We start from the raw sequence: 25,016 nt of genomic DNA, 5'->3' as shown, positions 1-25,016 counted from the left end.
TCCAGATCATATTGTTCCCTGTCTGGTACTTGAGTTGTAATCAGTTACAGTTGCAGTTTTATTTCTGCAGTTAACACTTTAAGACATTGCTGCTGGTGGTGTTTGTTCATTTGCTTATTCAAGTGGGATGCTTCTCGTTAACCCCTTCATCACTTAGTGTAGGAAAGGACATAAGTGGTGCCAGGAGGGTGCAGGAAAGACACGGGAGTTCCGAAAGCTCCTTGTGAACACATCAGGCTTCTCTGAAAATACTGAGTGATTTCATGAGTAAAATGAGAGCTGACTTTCAGTGCAGATGAATGCCAGGCATTGAGGAGGGTACAAAACAGGCTTACATACCAAACAGTGCCTATAGCAAAACATAAAACAGTGACTGGTTCCTGGCTATGTGTTGCTGCTCAGGGAAAGAGCATTGGGTTTGTTTTGGATAGTTTTCTGCAAGCATCTGTTTAAAATAAAAATAAAAATTTAAAAAAAAAAAAATAAATAAATAAAGCCCATATTGAATATTGTGTCCCAGGATAGTTTTCTGCAAGCATCTGTTTAAAATAAAAAAAAAAACAAAAAACACCATATTGAATATTGTGTCCCGTTTTGGGCCCTGTTCCAAGAGTTAATAGAAGAGGAAGAAGCATGGAGAAGAATGGCAGGCTTGGACTGGCTTCTGCAAGAAGAAAAGGGAAATAAGACTGGGGCTAGTCAATCTGGAGAAAGGCTCTGATGAAAGGAATCAAGAAATTTAACATGTATGTTCCAGAACTTGCTGCCAAGAGATACTTTGGAAGACAAATCCATAGTGGTTTAAAAGTAAATTGAACAATCCCACAGAGAAGAGGAATTTAATTACATGGAGTTTGGAGCAGCCTATGGTTCTGGGCATGCAAATTTTTGTAATTGCTAAGTTTCTGGTAGCTGGAGTTAAAGAGAATACTCAGACAGTATTGTTCACACCTCTCATATTTTTATGCTTGTTCCTTAGGCATCTGTGCTAAGCTTTCAGAGACAGCATACTCTGTCAGTCAAACCTTGAATTAAGAGCACCAACACATATGTACCCAAAAAGAAGTGTGCAAAAGTAGCTTGGCTGGTTTTAGACCATCTCTTTGGATGTATCTCCAAAGTATTGTTGCAGGGTGGGGAGTATTTGTATTCAAGGTTTGATATGTAAGCTAAACTGAACTTCTTTGTAGCAGTGAGGCATGAATATCTTAGAGAGGTGCTTGGGATATTAATTTTGGATTGTTGTGCAGTGAGCGTGACTTGTGTTTTTAACAAAAACACCTTTGTTCTGCCCCTTTCCCAAAACTGGTATTTTGTGTCTATCTTCCTTTGGATAAGGCCAGTTCCTTTCTTATCTGTTGCTCTTAGCTGTAGTTTTTTTCCTTCCAAGGGCAGTTGCATGAAATTGCTGACTATTACCAGGTTTTGGTTAACAGCTGCAGAACAAAGTTGTCGTTTTAACTTCCTTTTGCATCTCTGTAGTGAAGCTTTGGTTTTGTCCAGTAGTACTGCTGTCTTCAGCTCTGACATCACATTGTTAATAATTTGCAGGGGGAAAGGTTTTTATATAACTATAAGCTATTTGTTTACACCTTAAACAAACAGTTCTTCATTAGTTGACCATATCCAGGGTAAACTGCCTTTTTTTCCAAGTCCTTACTTATTTTTGGAAGCTCAGTTTGAAAAGAGAGGGCTGTGGTGTTTTGTCTTTGTTATGCTATCTCCATTCATGTCTTAAAATACGGAACTGCTTTTGGTTTGTTACAAAATTCTGTTTTAAACTACTAAAATACGGCTGTAGTTATCCTGAAGATAAGTAACCTCATGTAAAGTTCTCATGTGAGGAAATCTCTGGCAGTACAGTTAACTCTCAATTGAACTTTTTTATTTTCATCCCTATTTGCTGTGCTGTGTGTTCAAGACTGAGCAGCAAAACCACCTTTGCCTGTGTACTGACAAAATGAAATACTGCCCTAAGTCTCTGAGTTGTCCCTTTGCTTCCAAGGACCAAATGCCAAGAGAAAGAGACTCCTGTGCTGTCAGGATACAGGGTCCCAAACTTCCATCATTAATGACAAACATTAACAAACATGTTTTAAACCTTTCTGTGCCATGTTCTGATCTGTACTGGCTGGCTGAGTCTCCCTGTGCAGAATTACAGTTTCTAAAGCTGACAGATTTTTTTATTCCAGTCCAAGTATCCTGGAAGTGTGTTTGCATGATTGGAAAGAGGAGACTTCTTCCTCTTCCAGAATTGCAGCTGTCCCTTGCTTGTGGTTTGAAACTCCTAACTATTGATAAGTGTAGACAGGGTTTATAGAAAAAATCAGGAGGTCTCTTGCCAGTTCAATAAGCATGAAAATTGCCCTGTGGTGTTTACGTCTTGATCTTTCTTGCCAGAAGTTTTGTCTCTCAAAGTATATAATCATTGTCTCTTGCATCTCAAAAGTAATTTTCTGGTATTTGAGTATCTCTTTGGAAGAATGAGTAGTGGAAAAATACAGGCTCAGAGGTCTTGCACAAGTTTACTGACTCCTTGTTTTGGCTTAGTCTAGCCTGTCCTGCTCTCTCAATTCTCCATGTTTTTCACTATGGCTAGGACAAAAGACTTAAAAAACTTTGGTGAGGGTTTGGAAATCAGAAGTGATTTCAGTTGTTTTAATTAACATTCTCTATGGAAAAGCAAGCCAGTGATACCATTTAATCTTGAGTTCCTAATGAAATATGGGGCAACACTGGTCTTCCTGCAAATTCCCTTGCAAGAGAATTCTTTTAAAAGAATGTAATTGCCATAATATGGTTTCAAAAAAAGTTGGAAGTCTCCCTCATCAAATTCATATTTAGCATACACCAAATTTTTATTTATGCTGCTGAAATGAAATCGAAAGGAATTTTATAATCCATGGAAAATTTGGGAATAAATGTGAAAATTTTTTGTCAATACAAAATACTGATACTTCATTTTGTTAATTTCTGTCTCTGAAACTGATCTCAAATTGAATCCAATCTCTTACTCTTCACTTTATAAACAACTAAAAAATTCTGAATTGCCTTCAACTTCTTCACAAAAAGTGAGGTGGTAAGAGGATTAAATCACTAATACAACAAGAAAGACCTTAAAAAATAAATATAATAATAAAATCTTATTATTGTATAAATCCTTAAACAGACAACTTGCTTAATTAATCGTAAAGTATTTATAATAAAATACTGATTTTAAAATATTTGATATATAAACATCATTTGTATCCAGAAACAATTTCTGCAATATAAGTAGGAAAATGTATAATGTTCTAAATTTTAATTAAATTTAGTCTCTTTTCTGATTATCTCTCTTATACTTCATATGAGTTAAGGTAAGCAGCACTTGAATACAACGGAAATATTGAGATGTTGGACATTCCGGTTACTTAAGTGAGCCTCTTTAATGTCTTCATTGGACCCACAAGTGTTTGAAGTTTGTTGTAAACAAACAAAACTTGAAATTTAAAAAAAAAAAAAAAAAAAACCTTTGAAAAACAAAATTTTACATCATTTAATTTTAAAATATGACTTATTTAGAAAGATGATGACAAATTACAATAACAATTAATAATTTACTTCTATGTGGTGTGACTCTACTTCTTAAGACATGCATAATGTTGTGAAGTACGTGTTAGTGAGCTAAGGGCAGTGGCTTTCCAGAAGATTTTAGTCTTAGAGCTCAATTCTCAGGAAAAGTCTTTCAAAACTTTACTATCTTGAACTCTAACACACTTTCCCAGTATTTTTAACCCCCCTGTCCTATGCACACTCCATTACTTCAGTATGAAAAATTTGGGAGGAATTTTGCATGGAGACCTAAACATAGAGAATCATTATAAATCCAGTGTGTTCTCTTATTTTCTTTAACAAATGGTAATTATTTGGTATTATGTTTCTAATGGGCACTGCAGAAAAACCTGTCCCTTCTGTGGCATGGGGAATGGCCTGTTTACTTGCATGCCTTCAAACTCCCTCTGTGTAAGCTATTGGAAACAAGACCAGCAAAACTTAATTGTATATTTGCCAATTCCAACGGCAGAAAAATGTTTAACATGAGAAAGATTTCGTTGTCTGTGAATCCATTAGAATATCCATAATTTCATGGGTTTTGTGCTCCCCTCAAAGTAGTATAGTCTGCATTTCTTAATTTCCATTTTTCTTTAAAAACTACTGTGTTTTTTTATGATCTTGTCAATCACATTCTTTATTTGTTTTATTCCGTCTTCGTTATAATTTCTGATTGAAACAAAAGGCTTTTGCTTTCTCTTAGCAATGTTGCTGCTGTTAAATGACTTTAAAATGTTGGAAAGGAAGAAAGCAGACCATTAACCTCCTGATGTGCATTGGTATTAGGAATGTTAAATACACATTTCTTCCCTTCTAAAAATAATGTTAAATACACATTTCTTCCCTTCTAATTGTATGACAGTTGGTCTGTTTGCCTTTTTCTAATTGTATGTTCTTAAAACAGCAGAATTAATTTCTTGAATCCTTTTGTCATTTCAATTTTGCTCTGTGCAGAGTGTCTCTTTCAATCACTTCCAGGAGACCGAGTTTCATGTTTACTGTGTGTTCTTAATATGAGTTGCATGTTTTCATGCTAATAGGGATTTTGAGGTGGGTGAGCTACTCAAATGTAATTGTCCTTGTTTAAACTCTTTCCAGGTACACCCACCTTTATGGAAGCATTAGCAGCCAATGGTACAACCAACATCCAGACATCTGTAACAGGAGTGACAGCCAGCAAACGAAGGTTTATTGATGACAGGAGAGATCAACCCTTTGATAAAAGGCTACGTTTCAGCGTGAGACAAACGGAGAGCGCGTACCGGTACAGAGACATTGTTGTCAGGAAACAAGATGGATTCACACACATTTTGCTGTCAACAAAATCATCTGAAAATAATTCATTAAATCCAGAGGTCAGAATAATTCTGATTTTGGGAGGGGAGGGGAAGGGAATTTGAAGTCCTTGCCTTGTTTCTGCTTGTTATTCAGGCACAAATGTACACAAAACACGATACAGGTTCTTACTTGCAAGATGTTATATGTACAGTTGACTCTATGTGTAAGTCTCTTTCATTTAAAAACTTTGTTACCTGACCATTTTGATGTCTACTGTCTTTTATGAGCTGTGCAGTGATTTACAAAGTGCAACTTGAAAAAAGCTTTAGCCTCAATTAAGGTTCTTTTTTTTTCTGTACTGGTTGCATATGCCATCTGCTGTCCAAATTACAGAAATGCTGAATGAGTGTTTTAGTTACAGATAACACCTAATAGATCTTTCCGTAATGATTTAATTATCTTTGTCTAATTACATTTTTGAAATGCAAAGTTTCTAACACAGTAACTACTGGTTTTTTTGGATAATGAAGAAAGTTAACTTTTCTAATAAGATGGTTGAGTAGATCCTAAGGAAAAATTAAAGATGTTGAAGGGTCTCATAGGGGGAGGAAGGGAAGAGAACAAAATGCTACTTTGCAGTGATGGATTAAAATTATTCTTATGAAATTTTTATTTTCCAGGTAATGAAGGAAGTTCAAAGTGCACTGAACACAGCAGCTGCAGATGACAGTAAACTTGTGCTGTTCAGTGCAGTTGGTAGCATTTTCTGCTGTGGTCTTGATTTTATTTATTTTATACGACGTTTAACGGATGATAGAAAAAAGGAAAGCACTAAGATGGCAGAAGCTATTAGGTATGTATGGCTATTTTCAGTCATCTGATGGGTATTGTTCATCATATGGCCTGGCTTGTTCTATCTTTGTTTTAAAAACCTCTTATTCAGAAAGATCTCAGACATTCACCTGTGACATTATAGCGTGCAGCACTTCTTCATGCTTCCTGTCCTCTTCTATTTGGGTTGTCATTTCATGCATTTTTCATTTTAAATTTTAACTGTGAAAGCTGGGAGTATTGTAATACTCCTCCAGTTAAAACCAATATTAAAATACTTCAATAGCCATAGGGTTTCCAGAAAACAAATTTAATACACCAAAATGCAAGACATGTATTGAATGAGTAAATTGATATAGTACATTCAGAGAAGTGGAATGATGGGTATTTTAGAGGAGTAGATTAATACTGGTGATCATCCCAATGCCAGGTACCAAACCTAACATTTAAACAAATTGATCTGAACTATTACCAAGGAGAAGAAAATATATGGAAAAAAGTGTGGATCTTGGACACACATTTTAACAATACAAACAAGTACATTTGAGCACTGGTTTTGAGAGCCTGGTCTCTTGCATTCTTCTAGAGTATCTGTATTCTTTCAGAGCCCTTTATCTGTTGTTGTTATCAATGGTCATGTTTCTAAAAAAAGGCCATGGACGTGTAAAGTCTGTTTCATTGGAGACACAGTTAGTTTGTAAAGACGATTATAGTTATTTTTATCAAAGGAAATTCTGCAGTCCTTTCATGTAAAAGTTGCTTATGCAGTGACTTCAGATGTGGCCAGATGTTGATGATTCCTCTCCGTGTGTGGAGACACGAAGCTTGACTCCATTTCAGAAGGCTGATTTATTATGTTAGATATTATATTAAAATGCTACATTAAGACTATACTAAAAGAACAGAGAGATCAGAAGGCTCAACAAGAACGAACAGAACAGAATAACAAAAATCCTGTAACTGCTCACAGCCTTGGCACAAGTGGCTGTGATTGGTCATCAATGAAAAACAATCTACATGTACTAATCACAGATGCACATGTTGCATTCCACAGCAGCAGATAAGAATTGTTTACCTTTCTCTCCTGAGGCTCCTCAGCTTCTCAGGAGAGGAAAAATCCCAGCAAGGATTTTCTATAATATCATGGCTACAGCCAGAAGCTCTTAGCACTGAGCTTCTATCACTGTTTTAATTTGGGCCCTTTCAGAAACCTGTATTTTCACCTAATGTTCACTGTTAATAAAATGGCCAAAGGTGACTTAAAAGACTTATGAACACACACCTTCCCTTTCAATTAAGGTATTTTTCATGTATGTTCTAGACATGGTCCTCTCTGGGATATTCAGACACGATTAAAATTATCTTAAGTCTCTGAATGGGATGTTTGTATGATGAGATGGTTCCAGGTTTGGATTTGTTGTTTTTTTTTTTTTTTGCATTTAGCTGTTTGAGTTTGTTAGAATGAGTTAAGGAGGGGTGTGATTACATTTAGTGCTAAATGCAATATAGTAAAATTGTTCTGTTTTGCAGAAATACAAAAATATGTAACACAGATAGGGAGAAGACTTTAAAATTACCTGTGTATGTATTCATACACACAACTGTTCTTTTCCTAAGAAGCTCTTGGAGGGCATTACTGTTGGAGAGCAGAGAAGCATCCATATTTTGTGGGTACTGGAATGAATTGTCATTTTTTGTTCTCAATGGGGATGAGAATACGCATATGTCACCTAATAGCATAGTACCCAGAGCGTTATTAGCAACCAAAAGAGGGGAGATGAGATGGAGAGGTTTACAGGTGTGCAATACGGGATAATAGAGCTCTCCTATTTATGTTCATAGTTTTAAAGAGCAGATTTATTTGTTAAGAAAAGCCCCTCAAGGAAGATCAATAATGCTTTGTCCATCTTCATTTGTACCTTATTACTGTCGCTTAAAAACACATTTATGCTGGTGCCATACATAAATACAGTGAGGGCCAAGCAGGGCTGTGCCACAGCTGTGGTGCCCAGAGGTGTGGAAAGGCTGCAGCTTTATTTGGGAGCTGTGGGACACATGGATGTACCAAAGTGCTGTATCATCTGGTACTTGTAGAGGGGTGTTAAATCTGCACCTCCCCAGCTACTGTGGTGGGTTGGGCTGGGAGCAGTGGTAGGCTTTTACAGAATCAGAAAATGGTTGAGGTTGGATGGGACATTTGCAGGGCATCTTGTCCAACCTGCTCAGGTAAGGTCACCTAGAGCAGGTTGGCCAGGGCCATTTCCTGGGTTTGTTTTTAATCTCCTGAGACTGAGAGTCCTTGTTGGCTGCCTTAGGTTACCCTCACAGTAAGAAAGTGTTTCCTGCTGTTGAGAGGGAACCTCCTGTGTTTGTTTGTGCCCACTGCCTCAATGGGTATCACTGAAAAGAGCCTGAGTCTGTCCTCTTTGCATCCCCTTTCAGGTACTTTTACACTTTGATGACATTCCCTGAGCTTTTTCTTCTCCAGCCTGAACAGGCCCAGCTCACTGAGCCCCTGGGTCACCTTGATGCCCCTTTGCTAGATCATCTGGAGTGTCCCTTTCACTGAGAAGTCCACACTGACACTAGGGCTGAGCAGAGGGGCAGGATCAACTCCTGCACACTCCAGACAACATTCCTCCTGAGGCAGTGCAGGATAGCACTGGCAAACTGCTGGCTGGTCTACTAGGAACCCTAGCTCAGTTTCTGCCAAGCTGCATTCCAGCTTGTCTTCCAGCATACATTGATGCCTGGGGTTGTTCCTCCCCAGGCACAGTGCTTTGCGCTTCCCTTGTTGAGCTTTAGGAAGTTCCTGTCGGCTCATTTCTCTGGGCTGTCGAGGTCCCTCTGGATGGCAGCACAATCCTCTGGTGTATCAGCCTGGTTTTGTATCCTGAGCAAACTCGCTCAGGATAAGCCCTTCCCCATCAACCAGTCATCAGCGACGCTGTTGAACAGTGCTGGACCCATCACTGACCCCGTGGGGTGCAACACTTAGATCACTGGCCTGTGCCACGGGTCCCCACCCTCTGGGCCAGCCATTCAGTTTTTCAGTCCACCTCACTGTCTGCTCATCCAGCTCGTACATCAACAGCGTGCCTGTGAAACTCTTACGAGAGGGGGCTGAAATCCTCACTCTGAACTCTGTGTAGACTATCCACCTCTCCCCTCATCCACCAAATAACCACCTCATTGTGGAAGGTTATCGGGTTGGGTTTGAAAGTGATGTTACTGGGAAGATGAATTATTATGGAGTTTTCAAGGGCTGGTATATTTTACATTCTCAATATATGTAGTGAGCACATGTCTCTGTTTCTCTTCAGGAATTTTGTGAATACTTTTATTCAGTTTAAGAAGCCTATCATTGTAGCAGTAAATGGCCCAGCCATTGGACTTGGAGCGTCTATATTGCCTCTGTGTGACGTGGTCTGGGCCAACGAGAAGGCCTGGTTTCAGACACCATACACTACTTTTGGACAAAGTCCAGATGGATGTTCATCCCTTACATTCCCTCGGATAATGGGCCTGGCTTCTGTAAGTAGCTTGCAGGGTAGGGGCTGACATCTTCACAATTCAGTTGGGATAATTTATCCAGTGTGATTTCAAGACTTTTTGCCTTACTGTGTTGTCTTTTTCTTAATTTTTTTCTTTCTCTCATGAAAACCTTTCATGAGAAGCCACCCTTTTAGCTTTTCTGCTCCATGCTCCTACAACTTACTCTTCACCTGCATGCACAAAACAGAAAGGCATGGGATTTAATCCCATCTTTGACCCTGATGGTGTCAGAAGGGTCATGTCCTGTATACCAAGACAAATCTCCCCTGCTGCTGCCTCGTGGGGACCAGCCATGGGTGTGTTGCATTCAGCACAGCACCAGTGTGGCACTCGGTGTCACTGCACAGCAGAGCACTGTGACACCACCCAGGAGCAGTCTTATGCCACTATGCAAAATAGCTATTTCAGCTTCCATGCACTCCTAACAGAAAGCTATTTAAGAATCTCCTACCTATGTTATTTTCATGTTGCTAAGTGTTTTTTCATGCTGTGTTCTTTGAAAACTTAGACCTACGTCTTATTCCAGTTTGGACAGTATGAAACAAGTGCTTGTGGCTACATCTGTTTTCCAAAATTGCTGTTTGTTATAAAAGCCATTTTTTTTCCCTGTAGGTACTTATTTATTTAAAAAAATATATATTAAAACACACCAGTTCTAAAAGATGTAGTAGCTAATTGTGTCATATTTGGATTTAGTTATTAGAAAAGAACAGAAAAAGTAACTGAAACTGAATAAGAGTATCTTTAATATCTTAGCATGTTTCAAATTACTGATTGTTCCTTTCCCTTTTTATTTGGCCATCCATCCATTCATCCATCCATTCCATACATCCTCGTCCTTTAAAGACTTGTGGTTGTTACTTTTCATTTCTTTAGAAGTTGTACAAAAAACACAAGCTCTTCCCTAGTGTACTCTTTCATGTGTGTTTGTGAATGCTCTCATTTTTAAATATAAAGATTTTAATTGAAAGCTTCCAGTGGTAACAATTACAAAATGATTAGTGCAAAAAGGGGAAAAAATCCACTGTTTTTGTACTATCCTTGACTCCCTGCTGCAAAGCAATGTCTCTGTGGGACGAAGCTGAACTTTACTCAGCACGTTTCATGAAATACATTCAGAATCCATACTGAAGACTTTGATAAAGAATCACGGGTTTTTTTCTGTAAAAGAGAGAAGTCAGCAGGAAGATGTTATGAGTGAAATGCAAAGCATTCAGGGGAAAAAAGATACAAAGCAAAGAATTAAGGCCTCTGTATGCATCATAACATTTTCTACAAATATGTCTATTCAGCAGGAGTAGCACCACCCCTAACTCTTGTAAGTCAGTCTTAAAATGCAATGTTGTTAGCTGCAGCTATGTAAAAATGTTCCATTGGAAGATTCCTTGGAAATATCTTCCATGTGGGGTCAGTCACCTTCTGTGGGTGAGCAGGTCTGTTGTGGATGGGGTTATTTTTTTTCCTATTTTCAAGCATGGGTTTATTCCAGGAAATGTGAGGTCCAAGTGTAAGTTCCTCTATAGAAGAAGACATTTTCTACTCAAAGTAGAAAATAAAGGTTGCTAATGAGAATCTTAGTGAAACATCTTTATCACACTCATTTCTATTGCTGTAGTATATTTCTTGGAAAGTAACCACCAAGTGAGTTCATTTTTACAGCAGGTACAAGGCGTGGTTATGATTAAAGCTTGTTTAGCACTTGGTCTCCAGCAGATGTTGTGTATAGATCAAAAGTGAAGATGCCAGAGCAAGAGATTTCCCTTCAAAACCTGTCAAGTGAGAACATCAATGGGAGTGCTCACTTCTTGTGAGATTTTATGCTAATGCTGTGTTACTGCTGGCAGAAATAAGATAACTGCGCCATTCTCACGGTGTTTCACGTTCAGGAGAACTCAGCAGTTGCAACTAAGTTCTAGGGGGAAAAAGGCTTTCTGGCATTTGTTTTTATCCTTGCAAAGACACGTGTCAAGAATATGTAGACCTGACCACTTGGATTAAATGCTTGCCTGTCCTAACTATTAGAATGACTTCACATTTTGATCTTTCATAGAAATGTTAAGTGGTTTTTAAATTATTTTGGAACACTGATTTTTCCCCAGCTGTGTAGGAAAAAGAATTCCTTTTTTAGACAACCATGTATACATCTCTCATTTTTATTTAGTATTTCAGGTTATTATTATTGACATACATACTGGAAAATGAGAAGGAATGGTAAATGAACCTTTTATATTTGATGCTGTGTTCTCAGAAGGTAGAACTATAGATATAGATCTTGATCACAGTGCAAGAGATATGGGTTTTTATCAACTAATATATGTGAATCACAGCTTTCTATAGTAACTGTGAGAGATGTGCTGAGAGTAAAATCAAAATAAAATATGCTGGGAAACTGGCTGGGGTTTTTTCTTGCATTCCTAATGGACTGGCACTCAGGAAGTAAGCTGCCAGTAGAGCCCAGACTTTGTATTTCGTTACAAAGGAGCAAATAAGAGACTGCAGAGTTTCCAAATTGCTTAATATGTAAAATGCAATACTAGGAACATGGTAGCATAGCAAATAAATAATTATTAAGATTCTTAACTGAAAGTTGCTGAAATAATTACCAAAAGTTCCAGTATTAGAAAACATTAAAAAACCTCCATATTTTTCCCTCAGAAGTGTTACACCTGTCAGGTTTGTGTTTTAGAACAGCCTTATTTCTTATATTTCAAGAATCCAGTAATGGGTTTGTCATATCTTTCAGTGGAAACAAGTCATTATATACAATAACACTGATTTTCTATTTTTTTTGAGGCTGATTATTACTCTGACTTCTTAATTTCCACTGCCTGTTTCCGTGTAAATGTCACTGCAAACTGTATAAAAAGCTGCTCTAAAACTGGAATTAAAGTGGCTGTAGGACAAAACTTTAATGAGGAAAATTGTAAATAGTAAAGTGTATGATAATTACAAATCAAAGACATTTACAGAACAACTAGAGAGAGTATCTTGTTGCATAGAAGGTAGTACTCAATTCTGTACCTTAAACCATGTGCAAGATCTTTTAAATACTGGGGACTTTTAATAAGACTACTATATCAAATTCTTAAAGGATTTGTCAGTTCAGTATTGGACTCTTGAAGAAAATGTGAATGTTTATTTTCTACTAATTTGGTCAGAAATTGAAATACATCATTATAAAGGGCAAGCTGCTGTATTCATTGCTGGTTTACAAATTTGCCAGGCATTATAACCTATTCTCACATACAAGACAACCAAGTCAGCAATAGTGCAAGAAAGCCAGAGCTAGCAAACATTCACAGCCAGGAAATGCCTAAAGACATTTGCACATTTAACCATTAATCACAGACGTCCACATTTCAATAACTACTGACCTAGTACTGGTCAACAATACGGACCAGCCAGCTGTAGGCCAATATTTTTCTTTTTTTTAATTAAAACTTGGAAGAGCTGTAATAAAACTATTTCAGAAAGTGCAGGCATTTTCTTATTTGTTTTGAACATTTTTCCTTTGATGAGTTTTGTCTCATTACATTTCATACCAGAAGTAACTTTTTATCCCTTCAGGCCAATGAAATGTTGTTCAGTGGAAGGAAGTTGACGGCGCAGGAGGCTTGTGCCAAAGGACTCGTCTCCCAAGTGTTCTGGCCAGGAACATTCACACAGGAAGTAATGGTTCGAATTAAAGAACTTGTCACATGTAATTCAGTTGTAAGTTTCCTTTATGTTCTTGTATTTTTATGATTAGATGAATAAGAATTAATCTGTGTAGTACTGGACTGCATCTTTTTTGTCCTGAAAAAAAGAAGAGTCTTTTCATGAAACAAGGACTGCATTATAGTACAGCAATGCTTTTTGACAGATTTTTATGTATCTTTCTGGTTTGGGGGTTTTTAGGATTTGTCTTAAAGTTTCTGTCTGATTCTTCTTAACTACAGTGTACTGTGGCATTTGATAAGGAGCATAAACCAGCAATGGATTTTTATAATTTAATCTCAATATACTTGCTGAAGTCCAACTTACTCTAATCAACAGTATGAACAGTTGCCCTAATATCTGCACAGAAACACAGAAATCTTGAGTTAGGTTGAGTTCTAATTTAAATTAACAAGGAAATAAATACATTCTTTGATGTTGTGCTGGGCTTTGTTTTATGAGTAACACATAGTGGTCGTGTGTGCTACTGGCAGTTGCACAAGATAGCATCAAATAGTGGTAATTTTAACTTTCTTATAAGGAAAGGTGCAGTACAATTAACTGTTCTGTGCATTAGAAATTTTAGATTTTAAAAGCAAGTTATTCAATTTCTGAACAGGAAAAACAAATGAGATTTTTTTTCCAGTGTATTTTAAGTGCTCAAGAAATCAAGATCTGGCTAGTTATTAGAGCAGTTTGGGATAAAAGTGTCATGATTAGCCTTCACTGCTATGGACTTGCACTTTCATGTAGTTTCAAAACCATATATATTTTTTCATAGTTATTTTATGATTTTCATTATTTTCACACTTTTGTGCACTTTGAAATTGTGCTGGCATAAGGTAAAGGAAATTTTGTGAGATGCTACAAGGAAGATGACTATGAGAAACATTTCTTACAGTCATATTAATGAATTTATAAGCTTAAGTTGATAATCAGCTCCAGCATTTCTCCACATAAATCTGTTATATGCCCATAGAAGCACCTGGGGTGCTCAGTTCTCAGGAAATACTAACCTAATTCCCCATTTTTTAATTTTGGCCCAGGTACTTGAAGAATCCAAAGCTTTAGTACGTAACATCATGAAGGTGGACTTGGAACAAGCAAATGAAAAGGAGTGTGAAGTTTTGAAGAAAATCTGGGGCTCAGCACAGGGGATGGACTCAATGTTAAAATATCTGCAGAACAGAATTGATGAATTCTGATGAGATGCCCGTGACACTGGAATTGTATTTCTTGGACATCAGGGCAAGCAAAATATGCCCATTTTAAAAAACCCTTATATAAACTAACCCCTTGCTCAGCTTGGGAACAGGAGTGGACACACCCCCCTCCCCTTTTATTGTCAAGGGGTTTAAAAGTACTGTATCTCTTAAATTTGAACAAAACTCCTTTCTCCCTGATTGTTACATGCAGATGTATACACACACAAGTGTATGTGTGTGCATATATCTATATATGTATTTCATATATATATATATATATTTATATATATATATAGATATAAATGTAATATGTGTGAGAGTGTGTATGTAGACACACACACACAAGATAAAAAACAATAGAGTGCACTACCAAACATCTCTTTAAAAGCTCTAGTTTTTGTTATCCTTGGCTAGTACTGTATCAAATAGAGAATTTAATTAAAAAGTGAATGGTGTTGCATTATTTTCTGTGTGGCAGGGAAGTCTGGAGTAATGCTTTTCGTTTTCATGAGAATACAGAATTGAAACGGGTATTAACCAGCCCTTGCTTTCTCTGCCCAATGAGTCAGCTTAGAGAAAAGGCATTGTCTCAGAAGAAGGTTGAAATACCTCAAGTATTGAACATTCTAAAACTTTGGGGTAAAAAAGCCCTGTTAGGCTTAAATCACACATATCCCCAAAAAGAGAGTGTGCTCAGGATTAATGCTAAGGAAACACTCTCTTATTTTTGGGGGGGAGGTATACAGCGGGGAGGAAGGGGCAGGAGTATGTCTGATTCTTACCCAGACAGCATGAAGAAACCACTGTCTCTTAGGGAAAGGGAATGAGGGAGAGCCAGAGGGAAATGGAAGGGGGAAGGAAGAAAAAAAAAAAAAAACAACACAAAAAAGCTTGTTTTGCAGTATTAGTGAATCACTGAATATCTTATGTATGAATATCCTAAGTTATAAGTTAGTTTTAGTGGGTTTTTAAAAAGCCTCTCTGGGGTTTTTTGTTTGTTTGTTTGGGGGTTTTTGTTTGTTTATTTTGGTTTTTTAAATAACTACATAAGTGCTCCTGTTGCTGGGTGGAAATACTACTTTATATACAGTTTGGGTTTTGTTTTTTGGTTCTTTTTTCCTATTTGCTGGTTTAATTGATGTATTACACCAAAAATGCATTTTATGTTCATAAATTTTAGGTTCACTTAGAATATATTATTTAATAAGTTAAAATTCTTTTGGCACACTATTAAGTAAAAAAAAAAAAACCCTCTTAAAAAAAAAAAACTACCTTATATTAGATGTTTAATGTTCTTTGTCTATGCTTTTTTATTATTTGAAATATACACTATATGCAGTATGGTGTAAAAGAGTGCCCTGTGTAAATAGACCTATTTTGCATTCCTTTCAGGAGTGGTTATTGATTCCTGACTGCAGATACCTATTATTACTTGGGTATCTGTTCTTGCAATCTTATTGAATGTACTATGAAGAATGAAAATTAAATCAAACCTTATTTTTGTACAGTTTTGAACTTTTTACTTGGAACTGACCCACCTCCCCTTCCCAGTGGAGAGCTGTACAGTGTGTAAATCTGCCTTTACCTTGGATTGGTACAGTATTTTTGCATCTGTGGGACCTACTTCTTTGTTCTAGTAGTTTGAACTATATATAAACTGTACAATCTGTAAAGTTTTTATAGAATAAATATTCAGCTGTGAAAACTGGTTAAATAAAACTAATATTTCTTAACACATTTTAAATGTGGTTCTCTCACAGAGTTGTCTTTTTCAAAGACACTTCCATTCTAATTTTGAAGTTGCTGAAAGAAATCTTGTAACTTAGAGGCTTTAATATTTGTTTGTTTAAAAAGCTCTTCATTTCCTTCAGATTAAAACTTGAATATTAATTTATTGATGTGAATTTTATGTAAGTTTTCTCTAACAGAGGAAAGATGGGGAAAGAAGAGATAGGGAGTCATTCTGCTCTTAGTTATTTTGTTAGAGTTCAAACTAATGTTTAGTAAATGGGGGTTTTTTTGCAATCTCTTAAAAAAGACTGTTTTCCTTACAATAGTGGGGGTTAAGTTAGCATTCCTTCATTGAATTTAATTTTAGTGAAAAGGAGAATAAAAGTTACCTTTACCTACGAGTTCTGTAATGTTAAACCTTTTGGAGTTCAACTCACATTTGTGTAAGGATCGCTTTTCTAGCACCTCTGGGGCCATAGTGTTCATATATATGTGTATCAGCTGGGGGGACTATTTATGCTTTCTTTAAACGTGAAAGACCTGTTACAGTGAAGACATTTAGAATTAAATCAGTTGAAGGTACAAGCGGTTCACCTGAAAAAATAATTCTACTTAATTCATATTTTTATGTTGCCATCAGTCAGGCTGTTATGCTGCCTACAGTTTGCATGATAAAATGTGAATAATTAAATGACTGTTAAAATTCCTGCCTGACTGGGAACAGTCATTCAGGCCACTTCCTATGCACTGTCAGTAACACACTTGCCACTGTTATGTTCTCCTGCATAAATAGTACACACCTTCTGCCGTACACTGGACTACAGGAATAATGCTTCTTCAGGAAAATACTGTCCCATTCTTTTCAGTATCTTTTGGTGTGTGTGAAGGTTACAGTCAAGTCTAGTTCAGTCTCTGCAAAGCCATAATAGAACAAAGACAGGAACATAAATGACCTCTAATAACAAGAAAACCTGAGAGATCATAAAAACTGACTAAAGACATCTTCTTAAAGAGTGTTTTCAAGGCTTTTCTTCACAGAAGAGACAGGTCTTTGTTGAGCCTGATTCTTTGCTGCTGCTTGTACTATTTTACATAAATTTGCAGTACTGCATAGATTACCTAACCTGAAGCATCAGATTTAGGCTTTGATGACTGAATCCAACCATAGTTATAGATGTTCTCCCAGGTAGGTGCAAACTCTGCAACCAGCATTTCTTCTACAGTTCCAAATTTGGGGTCAGAGCCTCCCAGGTGTAGTGATACTTCAAAATGGGTCTTCTGTATTAATTCTAGTGTGAATTTGGAGGAGTTTGGAGCAGCACAAATTGTTAAACCCACATGTAATGCAAAAATTTAGAAACAGTAGCTTTCTAAATGACTGCCAAGAGGACATCCATAGAGCTGCTTTTTTTTTTTTGTTGTTTTTTTTAACAGAAAGTTTCCTGCTTTTCCATCTTCAGGCATGAAGGCAAATCTCCTGTTTGGGTGCCAGTGTCTAGTCAAGGGCTAGCAGAATTAGGAATAATGGTACTAGAATATAAATTTCAGCTAGTTTTATAGTCTTGCTCATTCCTGACCCCTCCATCTCCTGTCAAGACTATCCAATATCCTGATTGTAATCACTACTACACAATTTGCTTAATTAGTTACGGAACATAGAGACAATCTGTGAGGCAACTGGCTGTGTTGGTGCTGAAATTTAACAGTTGTACAGGGGCCTTGATAATGCAGTGTAGGAGTTTGAGTTCTCTTTCTGAAATAGGCAACAGCCCAGGCAGTGGCCAAAACAGCAAACTGACAAGCATTGGCCACTGGACTGCACAAACCATTCTACCCACGGAACTTCTATCATATTCAAATTTATTTTTGGAAGTAAATAAGAGAACTTTTCTCCTGATGAGCAAATAGGAGAGACCCATGGGCTGAAGGTACTTGGAGCTGTTTGAAAGCCACCTGTGTGCACTTAATCCCACCTTCTCCTGATGCATGCCTTCAGAGCAAGGTCTTAGCTCTGGGTAAGGTAACATACAACATTTTGGGGTAATCTGCAGATCTAAACCTGCCTGTAGATTTTTTTCTTGTTCACACTCCCTAATTTGCACAAATCTGGGATTTGAAACAGTTCCTCTGAGCAACTCCTCTACTCGATTGACAGCATTGCTGAGAGACACTTCCCTGTAATTCAGAAGCTGCACCATTATTATTATGGAAAAAATGTTCAGGTGAATTTAATTATCTGTTTAGGTGGGATTCATTTCCAAAAGTCAGGGGTGCTTGGAAAGAATAGGAACTTTACCCAAATAGTAGATAAAACAGGACTTTAACCAGTCAGGAAATGAGGCAGCAAACAAAGCATTTCTGGCCAAGTAGACAGGTAAGACTTACTTCAATACATGGAGCCAGTGCTCTGCCTGGGTTTGTTTCTGGAAGTTGAGGCACTTTAACATTCATCTGGGACAGGACAAGTGTACTACTGAGAGTATGAGGAAAGTAGGAGGGAGGAAATGCCTTAACTCAATTACAGTTTGCCACATGATTTTCCAGCCTAAGGAACTGCCTCTAGCTGTCAACACAGACTCCTACAGAGCTTGCAATAGAGTTGGAGCTGGCAGCCTTCAGTCATGCAGCTCAAGAGCTCAGAGAGATGGGACACTGGTGGATTTGCCTTTCCATGGAAAGAAGTATCTGGAAGGAGAGCATCTGTATAGTACACCATGGTCCTGCCTTGTACTGCCCCTCAAATTTTTCTAGAAAATCCTTCACAGCCCTCTGCATTTTCTTTCCTCACTAAGGGGGGAAATGACTGAAGTCATGCACCAAGCTTCCTAACAAACAAATCCCAAATATAATTATCTCTTGAGGTACTCACAGGATGAAAAGCGGTTTAATGGGCAAAGATACCAAAGTGTGATGAGAGCAAAATGAGAAGACGGTGATAAAATTCTGGTCCTCCTCATCCCTCCTGCACAGGCAAAATACAACAAATAAGCAGAATTAGAAACCACAGGAAAAAACAGCATATAGGAAGCAAAAGGAGCTACAGAAGAAGTAGAGGAGTGGCAGCTATTCTCCCTGAAGTCCTCATTCTTACTGTGCTCAGTTCTGGAAGAGCTGCAGTTGGCAAGAACACCAGGTGGATGTATACCTGTTCCACACAGTCTGGAGGACATTATCAGTACCTGTGTCTGAACTCAGATTTTGAGTCTCAGGCCCTGGTCCTCCTAGGGGACTTCAACCACCCTGATATCTCCTGGAAGGACAACACAGAAGGGAAGGCTCCGTGCAAAGAGGATGGAGCCAGGCTCTTTCCAGTGGTGCCCGGTGACAGCACTGGAGCAATGGGCACACACTGAAGCACAGGAGGCTCCCTCTGACCAGCAGGGAACACTGCCTTTGTGCCAGGCTGATTTCAGCACTGGCACAGGTCGCCTAGAGAGGCTGTGGCATCTCCCGTGTTGGAGGTACTCAAACTTCTGAGCATGGTCCAGGGGACACGGCTCTTGGTGGTCCAGCTTGAGCGAGGTGGGTGAGACCCTTGGCCAGAGGTTCCTTCCGGCTTCTGCCATGCTGCAGGAAGAAACAAATGCCAACTTGCATTCATTTTCAACTCTCCAGTCAGGATCACACACTTCCTCTCCGGCTTGGACTGCAGGGTCACCAAGCTCTGGATCACTGCAGGCTTTAGTCCTTGAGAACCCAACTTCTGCTGGATGATACCAAATGACCCAAAGCACACATAAGTACAGCTTGATTCACAGGAGTGAGCTCAACTCATTTCGCTAAAACAGGGGTCATCTTTTACCCTGCCTTGAAAAACATAAAGAAAAGTTATTAATGCAAAGAAAAAGAAGTTTATTTCCTCTAGGATAAAAGGATTGCAATACTTAACCAAAATAAATCCATGCCTTACACTTGAAACACTGCTTTAGCCTCAGCAACTCCTTGAAATTTTGCATTTTGTTCCAGATTCTGCCTCAATCAATGAAGGTGAACCCAGCCATGGCAGGCATGCTGACGCAGAACTACATGGATTACCCAAGAAGTGGGTAGTGTGAGCCTTTGGAGCCACTGTAACTCGTCTGTACCACATGGTCTGGGTATAACCAACTAAACACTCACTATAGAGCAGCAACTGTGCAACTCTGCAGGGTGAGAAGTCAACTCATAATGTTCTAATAAACCAGTATTTCCTAGATGCTGCTTTCCAAGACTCATAACCCTCTCCAGCAAAATATTCTGACTGCCAGACAAAACTGTATGATTTGTTTCAGTAGGAAAAGGCACTCACTGAGGCCACCCCAAAGTCAGTAAACTGGCTGCTGACAGCAGCATCTTTTGTGAAATAAGATGCTTCTCCTTACAAATACAAAGTTCTTGAATTTCACTGAGCTTGCCAAGGTGGGCTGGGATCTTTAACCAAATAATATTACTAAAAAAACCAAAACAAATCTAAAACCACCTGCTATGCCAGGAATAACTGAAACAACACTTCTACAAAATTCATGCTTGCTCTATGTGATGTAAAGTAAAAATGACAAAATGTTATCATTTTCTTTCCATGTTCAAATGTCAAAAAATGTAATGGTCCCATATTTCTTTGTTTCTCACCACTGTACACACACACATGCACACACACCTCTCCTGCCCTTATGCTCAGAAAGATGGGTGGGGATTTAAGCTGGAAACTTGATAAACCCAGAATGGACATGCTGGAAGCATTATTTTGGATGCTAAATAGCAGTTAACAAAATTTAAACTGTGCAAATCTGGGAGTTCTTAAACTGAATGACCCCTTCCTTGTATCAAGGGGATCAAAATAAGAAAACAAAGGGAAGCCACCGTGGCCACTAGAAGTGTTGCTGCCTGGTTTTTGGTAGGCTTCTCAGGGCCAATCATGTGAAAATCAGGCTCTGCAATTTTTACTTTGTCATGTCAAGAGCTGGGCTGTAACACCCACAGGAGGATTTCTGAAGACAGTATTATGCCATATCTAAGAATAATTGAAGTCACACTTTTGTTTGTTAATGTTTCTGAAGGAATTACATGTTGGCAGAAAATTGCATTCCGGATGGAGATTAATCAAGTCCACATATCCAGGGGAAGAGAAAGAAAAAGGTCAGCTCTTGACATCAATTTTCTTGAAGAAAAATAAAACACACCAACCATTATGGTGGAGGAACCAGAGGCAACAATTCCATAATCTTTTGGACATTTTGGATAACTTCTTTCAGCTCATAAGAGCAGCTTTAGTTTGCCCTAGAATCATAAACATCTGAAGTAATCAATATTAGTCTGTGGGGCAGGAGAATTGGTTCCAATGCCTTCAAAAGATCTTTGCAAATTGTTAATCCTAATGATGTAAAGGAGGAAATTTGGAAATCTCTCACAACCCTCTCTCAGAACAAACCCTTAAAAATAATTCAGATCCCTGATCATTCTGAAAGGTCCTGGCATAGGAAGATAGGCTACTGCATTTAATACCTGAAAGAAATACAGCCCCAAGGTCTGCAGTTCAGGTTCCCCTACAATGGATACCCCCATGGTCAGTCAGATGAAGCTACTTTTCACATTCATTCAATTCTTTTACATTCTGTTACAGGTTTGGCAGGTTAGATGAGCAACCGGATTTTTCACGGACATTAAACATTTTAAACATAATTGGTTGAAAACAGTTTTCAGTGAGGAAAAGAAAAAGCAGTAGGTGTGCAAGAATGACATTAATGAGGTACCTCAAAACCTGAAAATAAGTGAGGCATTTCTGGAAATCTGTAGCTAGCCTACATTTAAAATGCCTTTCAGCTCCCTCACTGCACTTCCTAACAGCAGGATGCTTCCACCCAATGCTCACATGGTAAGTTAATGCTTTGGGAACGAAACTCACTGAACAAGAGATGTGGCACATCTCCTTCTAGACAGTTCTGGACACACAGGCATTAAAACCAGTTTTGCCACTGAGCTGGGACAGGACCTGAGCAAACAGCCTGCAGTTGTGTCAGGGTGGGTTTAGGTTGGATATTAGAAAAAGATTCTTCACCCAGAGGGTGTTTGGGCACTGAAGCAGGCTGCCCAGGGCAGTGGTCACAGCACCAAGCCTGACAGAGCTCAAGAAGCCTGGACAATGATCTCAGGCACATGGTGTGAGTCTGGGATGTCCTACGCAGGGCCAGGAGTCGGATTTTGTGATCCTTCTAACTCGGGATGCTCTGTGATTCTATGATGCTAAGCAATACAGCAGTCTGCAGTGCTAATATATATAAGATAATTAAATGAGTGATATAAAAATTGCCCAGAAGTTCCTGACAGGCTTTGGTTGGCTGAAAATAAATGTGACTTCAGAAATCCTCGGCAGAGTTTTGTATCCCAGGAAGGTGCTTTGAAGGCAGGAGGTTCCGTGAGGGACAGCACCTGGCCAGCACTACCCAACAACCTGACACACCTTCGTTATTTCCCCGTCTCTGACTTTCCTAGAGCTCCCGTAAGCTCATCCTGGAGCAGGAGAGCGGCTGTAGCCTGAGAAGAGCCGCAGCACCACAGCCAGAGGTGCATTATCCCTGGGGCACAGCAGCCCGGCAGGACAAGGCACCAGCGAGATAAGCGCTGGATTTTCCCCCCAGGCTCCCCCTCAAACTGAAAGTGCTGGAGGAAGAAGGAGAACCAGAGCATCCCAGCCCACAGGAAGGAGGCACGGCCCCTCCGCAGGGAGGGATGAGGGAGCTCTGCATCCTCCGCTGCTATGGGCACAGCAGGAGCCGTGCCGGGGCTGCGGCCACGCCTGACCCTGCAAATCACTGATGGGAAAAGGGCAGAGCGCGGCGCTGCCCGGGTTGCAGAGCTGCCCACTTTCCCCCCCACTTTCCCCAGCACTTTCCCCCCCACTTTCCCCAGCAGACAAAGGCACTCTCGGCGCCTCACAGGCTGATCCCAGCCCACAGCAGCAGCGCGGAGCTGCCCCTCCAGCGTGCTCTCCCCGATAGCTAAAGCCATCCACACCGACATTCCAGAAGGGAATAAAGGAGCTATCCAGGAGCCTGACAGAAGAAGTGGCTCATTCCTTCTGGAGAATGTGGGGCCAGGGCCAAGAGTGCAAGAAGTGCTGCCCTACCCCAGGTGCCTCAGCCCGAAGGCTGCTGGGTGGCCAACATGTGCTGCCAGCTCTTCTTCTTCGGTTCATTGTCACTGTGATATTTGATGGAAAATCCCTTCGCCAGGATTTTTCTCCTGAGAAGCCTCAGAAAATAAACGTAAACAATATTATCTGATCACTTCTCTCTGTCTTTTGCTGCTCTGGAACGTGGCAGGTGCATCTTTGGTTGGTTCCATGTGAATTGTTTTTACTTAATGACCAATCCCAGCCCAGCTGTGTCAGACTCTCTGGTCTGTCACGGGTTTTTATCATTCATCCTTTTCTAGCTTTCTCATGTACCCTTTCTCTCTATTCTTTTAGTATCATTTTAATATATCATTTAATATATAATATAATATATAATATCTAATATATAATACGTTATATAATATATTATATAATATAATATATATTATATAATATATATTATATTATATAACATATATTATATAATATATATTATACCAGACTTCTAAGAAATACAGAGTCAAATTAATATCTTCCCTTGCCCTGGGACCCTCGCAAACAACACCAACAATTCATGTTCTGTGGAGAGGCATCAAAATACCTTGGAAGCTTTCACTGACCAACTGCCACAGAAACAGGGCGGTTCTAAATGAGGAATGGTGCAAATGCCAAAGCCTCTCAGCCTTCAAATTCAAAATGCATTTAGAAATTCTGATTTGAATGATAAAATTTAAAAAAAACAGAGCGCTGTGGGCTTCCCAGCAGCAAGACCTGGCTTTGGAGGTTGGGGATTTGATCCTGTGGAGTGGCACTCTGGCTTGTTGCTGCCTCTGATAGGATTACATTTATCAGGGAGCTGGAGGGCCTCTGTGTCTCTGTGGGAGCCCCAAAGGAGAAAATCAGGGTCTCCTCAGAACTGACAGGAAAACTTAAGACTTCCTCAAAGAAGAAAAGAAGCAAGGCAGAAGAAATCCAAGGGAAGAAGTGGAACTGTTCCTAACAATCATGATAATTGCAGTTTTGTAAGTTAGGTTGGCTGGCTGCCCAGAATGGGTAAAAAAACCCCAAACCACTTTAACTGACAAGCATATAACCATTTGCACAGCCCTGCAGCAAAGCAAAGTGACCTCCAACTTCTCAAAAATATCAGTTATAGATTTTGAGGGAATCCTCTGCAGCTTTTTTTTCTATTTGAGCAAATTAATGAACCTAGGCTTTAAAACAGTAGTGAAGTTTTGTATTTCTGACAGTAACCATGAGAGTTAGGCACACAAACAGGAAATAAGTCCTGCTTAAATTTTTAAAATGCCTTTTTAAAAATAAGTTTATGATACATAATAAGCCACCTACACACACCCAATGCACAATATTCAGTAGTCAGATATATATCCTGCATGGATAACTTACCCAATAATTTTACAGGGTTTTGCCAATCATAAGAATTTTAGCTACATTTTTGTCTCTAATGTTCTTTTTTTAAAGGTTTCACTAACAAGTCACCCACCGTTACCTTTGCATCATGACAACTTCAAACTCAGTTTCATCCCCCTGCCACAATCACCTACCATTCTAGCAGTAGAATTCCCGAATTCAACACTTGTGAAAATAAGAAATGTTCACACAACTGCAGACCAAGGCACCCTGGCACAGCTTCAGAAGCTTTATTTTAAAGGTTCTTATTAATAGGATAGGGAAACTTTCACAAGGAATTCCACTCTAGAGGTGGATATGAGGCATCCTCCTTGATGTCCTCTGTGGTAAAGAAAAAACTTAATTTCTTTTTTAAACACAAAGTGGATCAGTGAAATGATTTTGGACTGTTATTTGATCTGCACAGGGTTTTCCTGCCTAGAAAGAGTTAATCCATAAAGTAGTTTTCTTTCTTTAGCAGGAGCTACACATCCCCTGATTGAATCATATCAAATAAAGAATGATAAGGAAAGGTGTCCCTCAGGCTTACTGAGGGAAGGAGCAGGAGGCACATGAAAGAGGAGCCCTGTAAGGCTGGGCACTGTGTTCTCCCTCATCCTTTGGATCAG

At 39.0% G+C, this 25,016-nt stretch overlaps 1 protein-coding gene across 1 annotated transcript in view; it reads left to right on the top strand.

Annotated features, from left to right (window-relative positions):
• The window catches only part of CDYL (chromodomain Y like), a 105,988-nt gene extending 89,937 nt beyond the window's left edge, over window positions 1-16,051 (top strand). Inside the window, exons 3-7 of the mRNA XM_041413288.1 lie at window positions 4,690-4,946; window positions 5,550-5,722; window positions 9,024-9,234; window positions 12,823-12,966; window positions 13,998-16,051. Coding sequence (XP_041269222.1) covers window positions 4,690-4,946; window positions 5,550-5,722; window positions 9,024-9,234; window positions 12,823-12,966; window positions 13,998-14,156 — 944 coding nt within the window. The 3' untranslated portion in view covers window positions 14,157-16,051. The remainder of the gene's footprint in view (window positions 1-4,689; window positions 4,947-5,549; window positions 5,723-9,023; window positions 9,235-12,822; window positions 12,967-13,997) is intronic.
• The last annotated feature ends 8,965 nt before the right edge of the window (window positions 16,052-25,016 follow it).

The sequence above is a fragment of the Onychostruthus taczanowskii genome, unplaced genomic scaffold, assembly GCF_017590055.1.
Source record: "Onychostruthus taczanowskii isolate IOZ18803 unplaced genomic scaffold, ASM1759005v1 scaffold40, whole genome shotgun sequence".
Classification (NCBI taxonomy): Eukaryota; Metazoa; Chordata; class Aves; order Passeriformes; family Passeridae; genus Onychostruthus; species Onychostruthus taczanowskii.
This window is presented reverse-complemented; position numbering and strand designations above follow the sequence as displayed.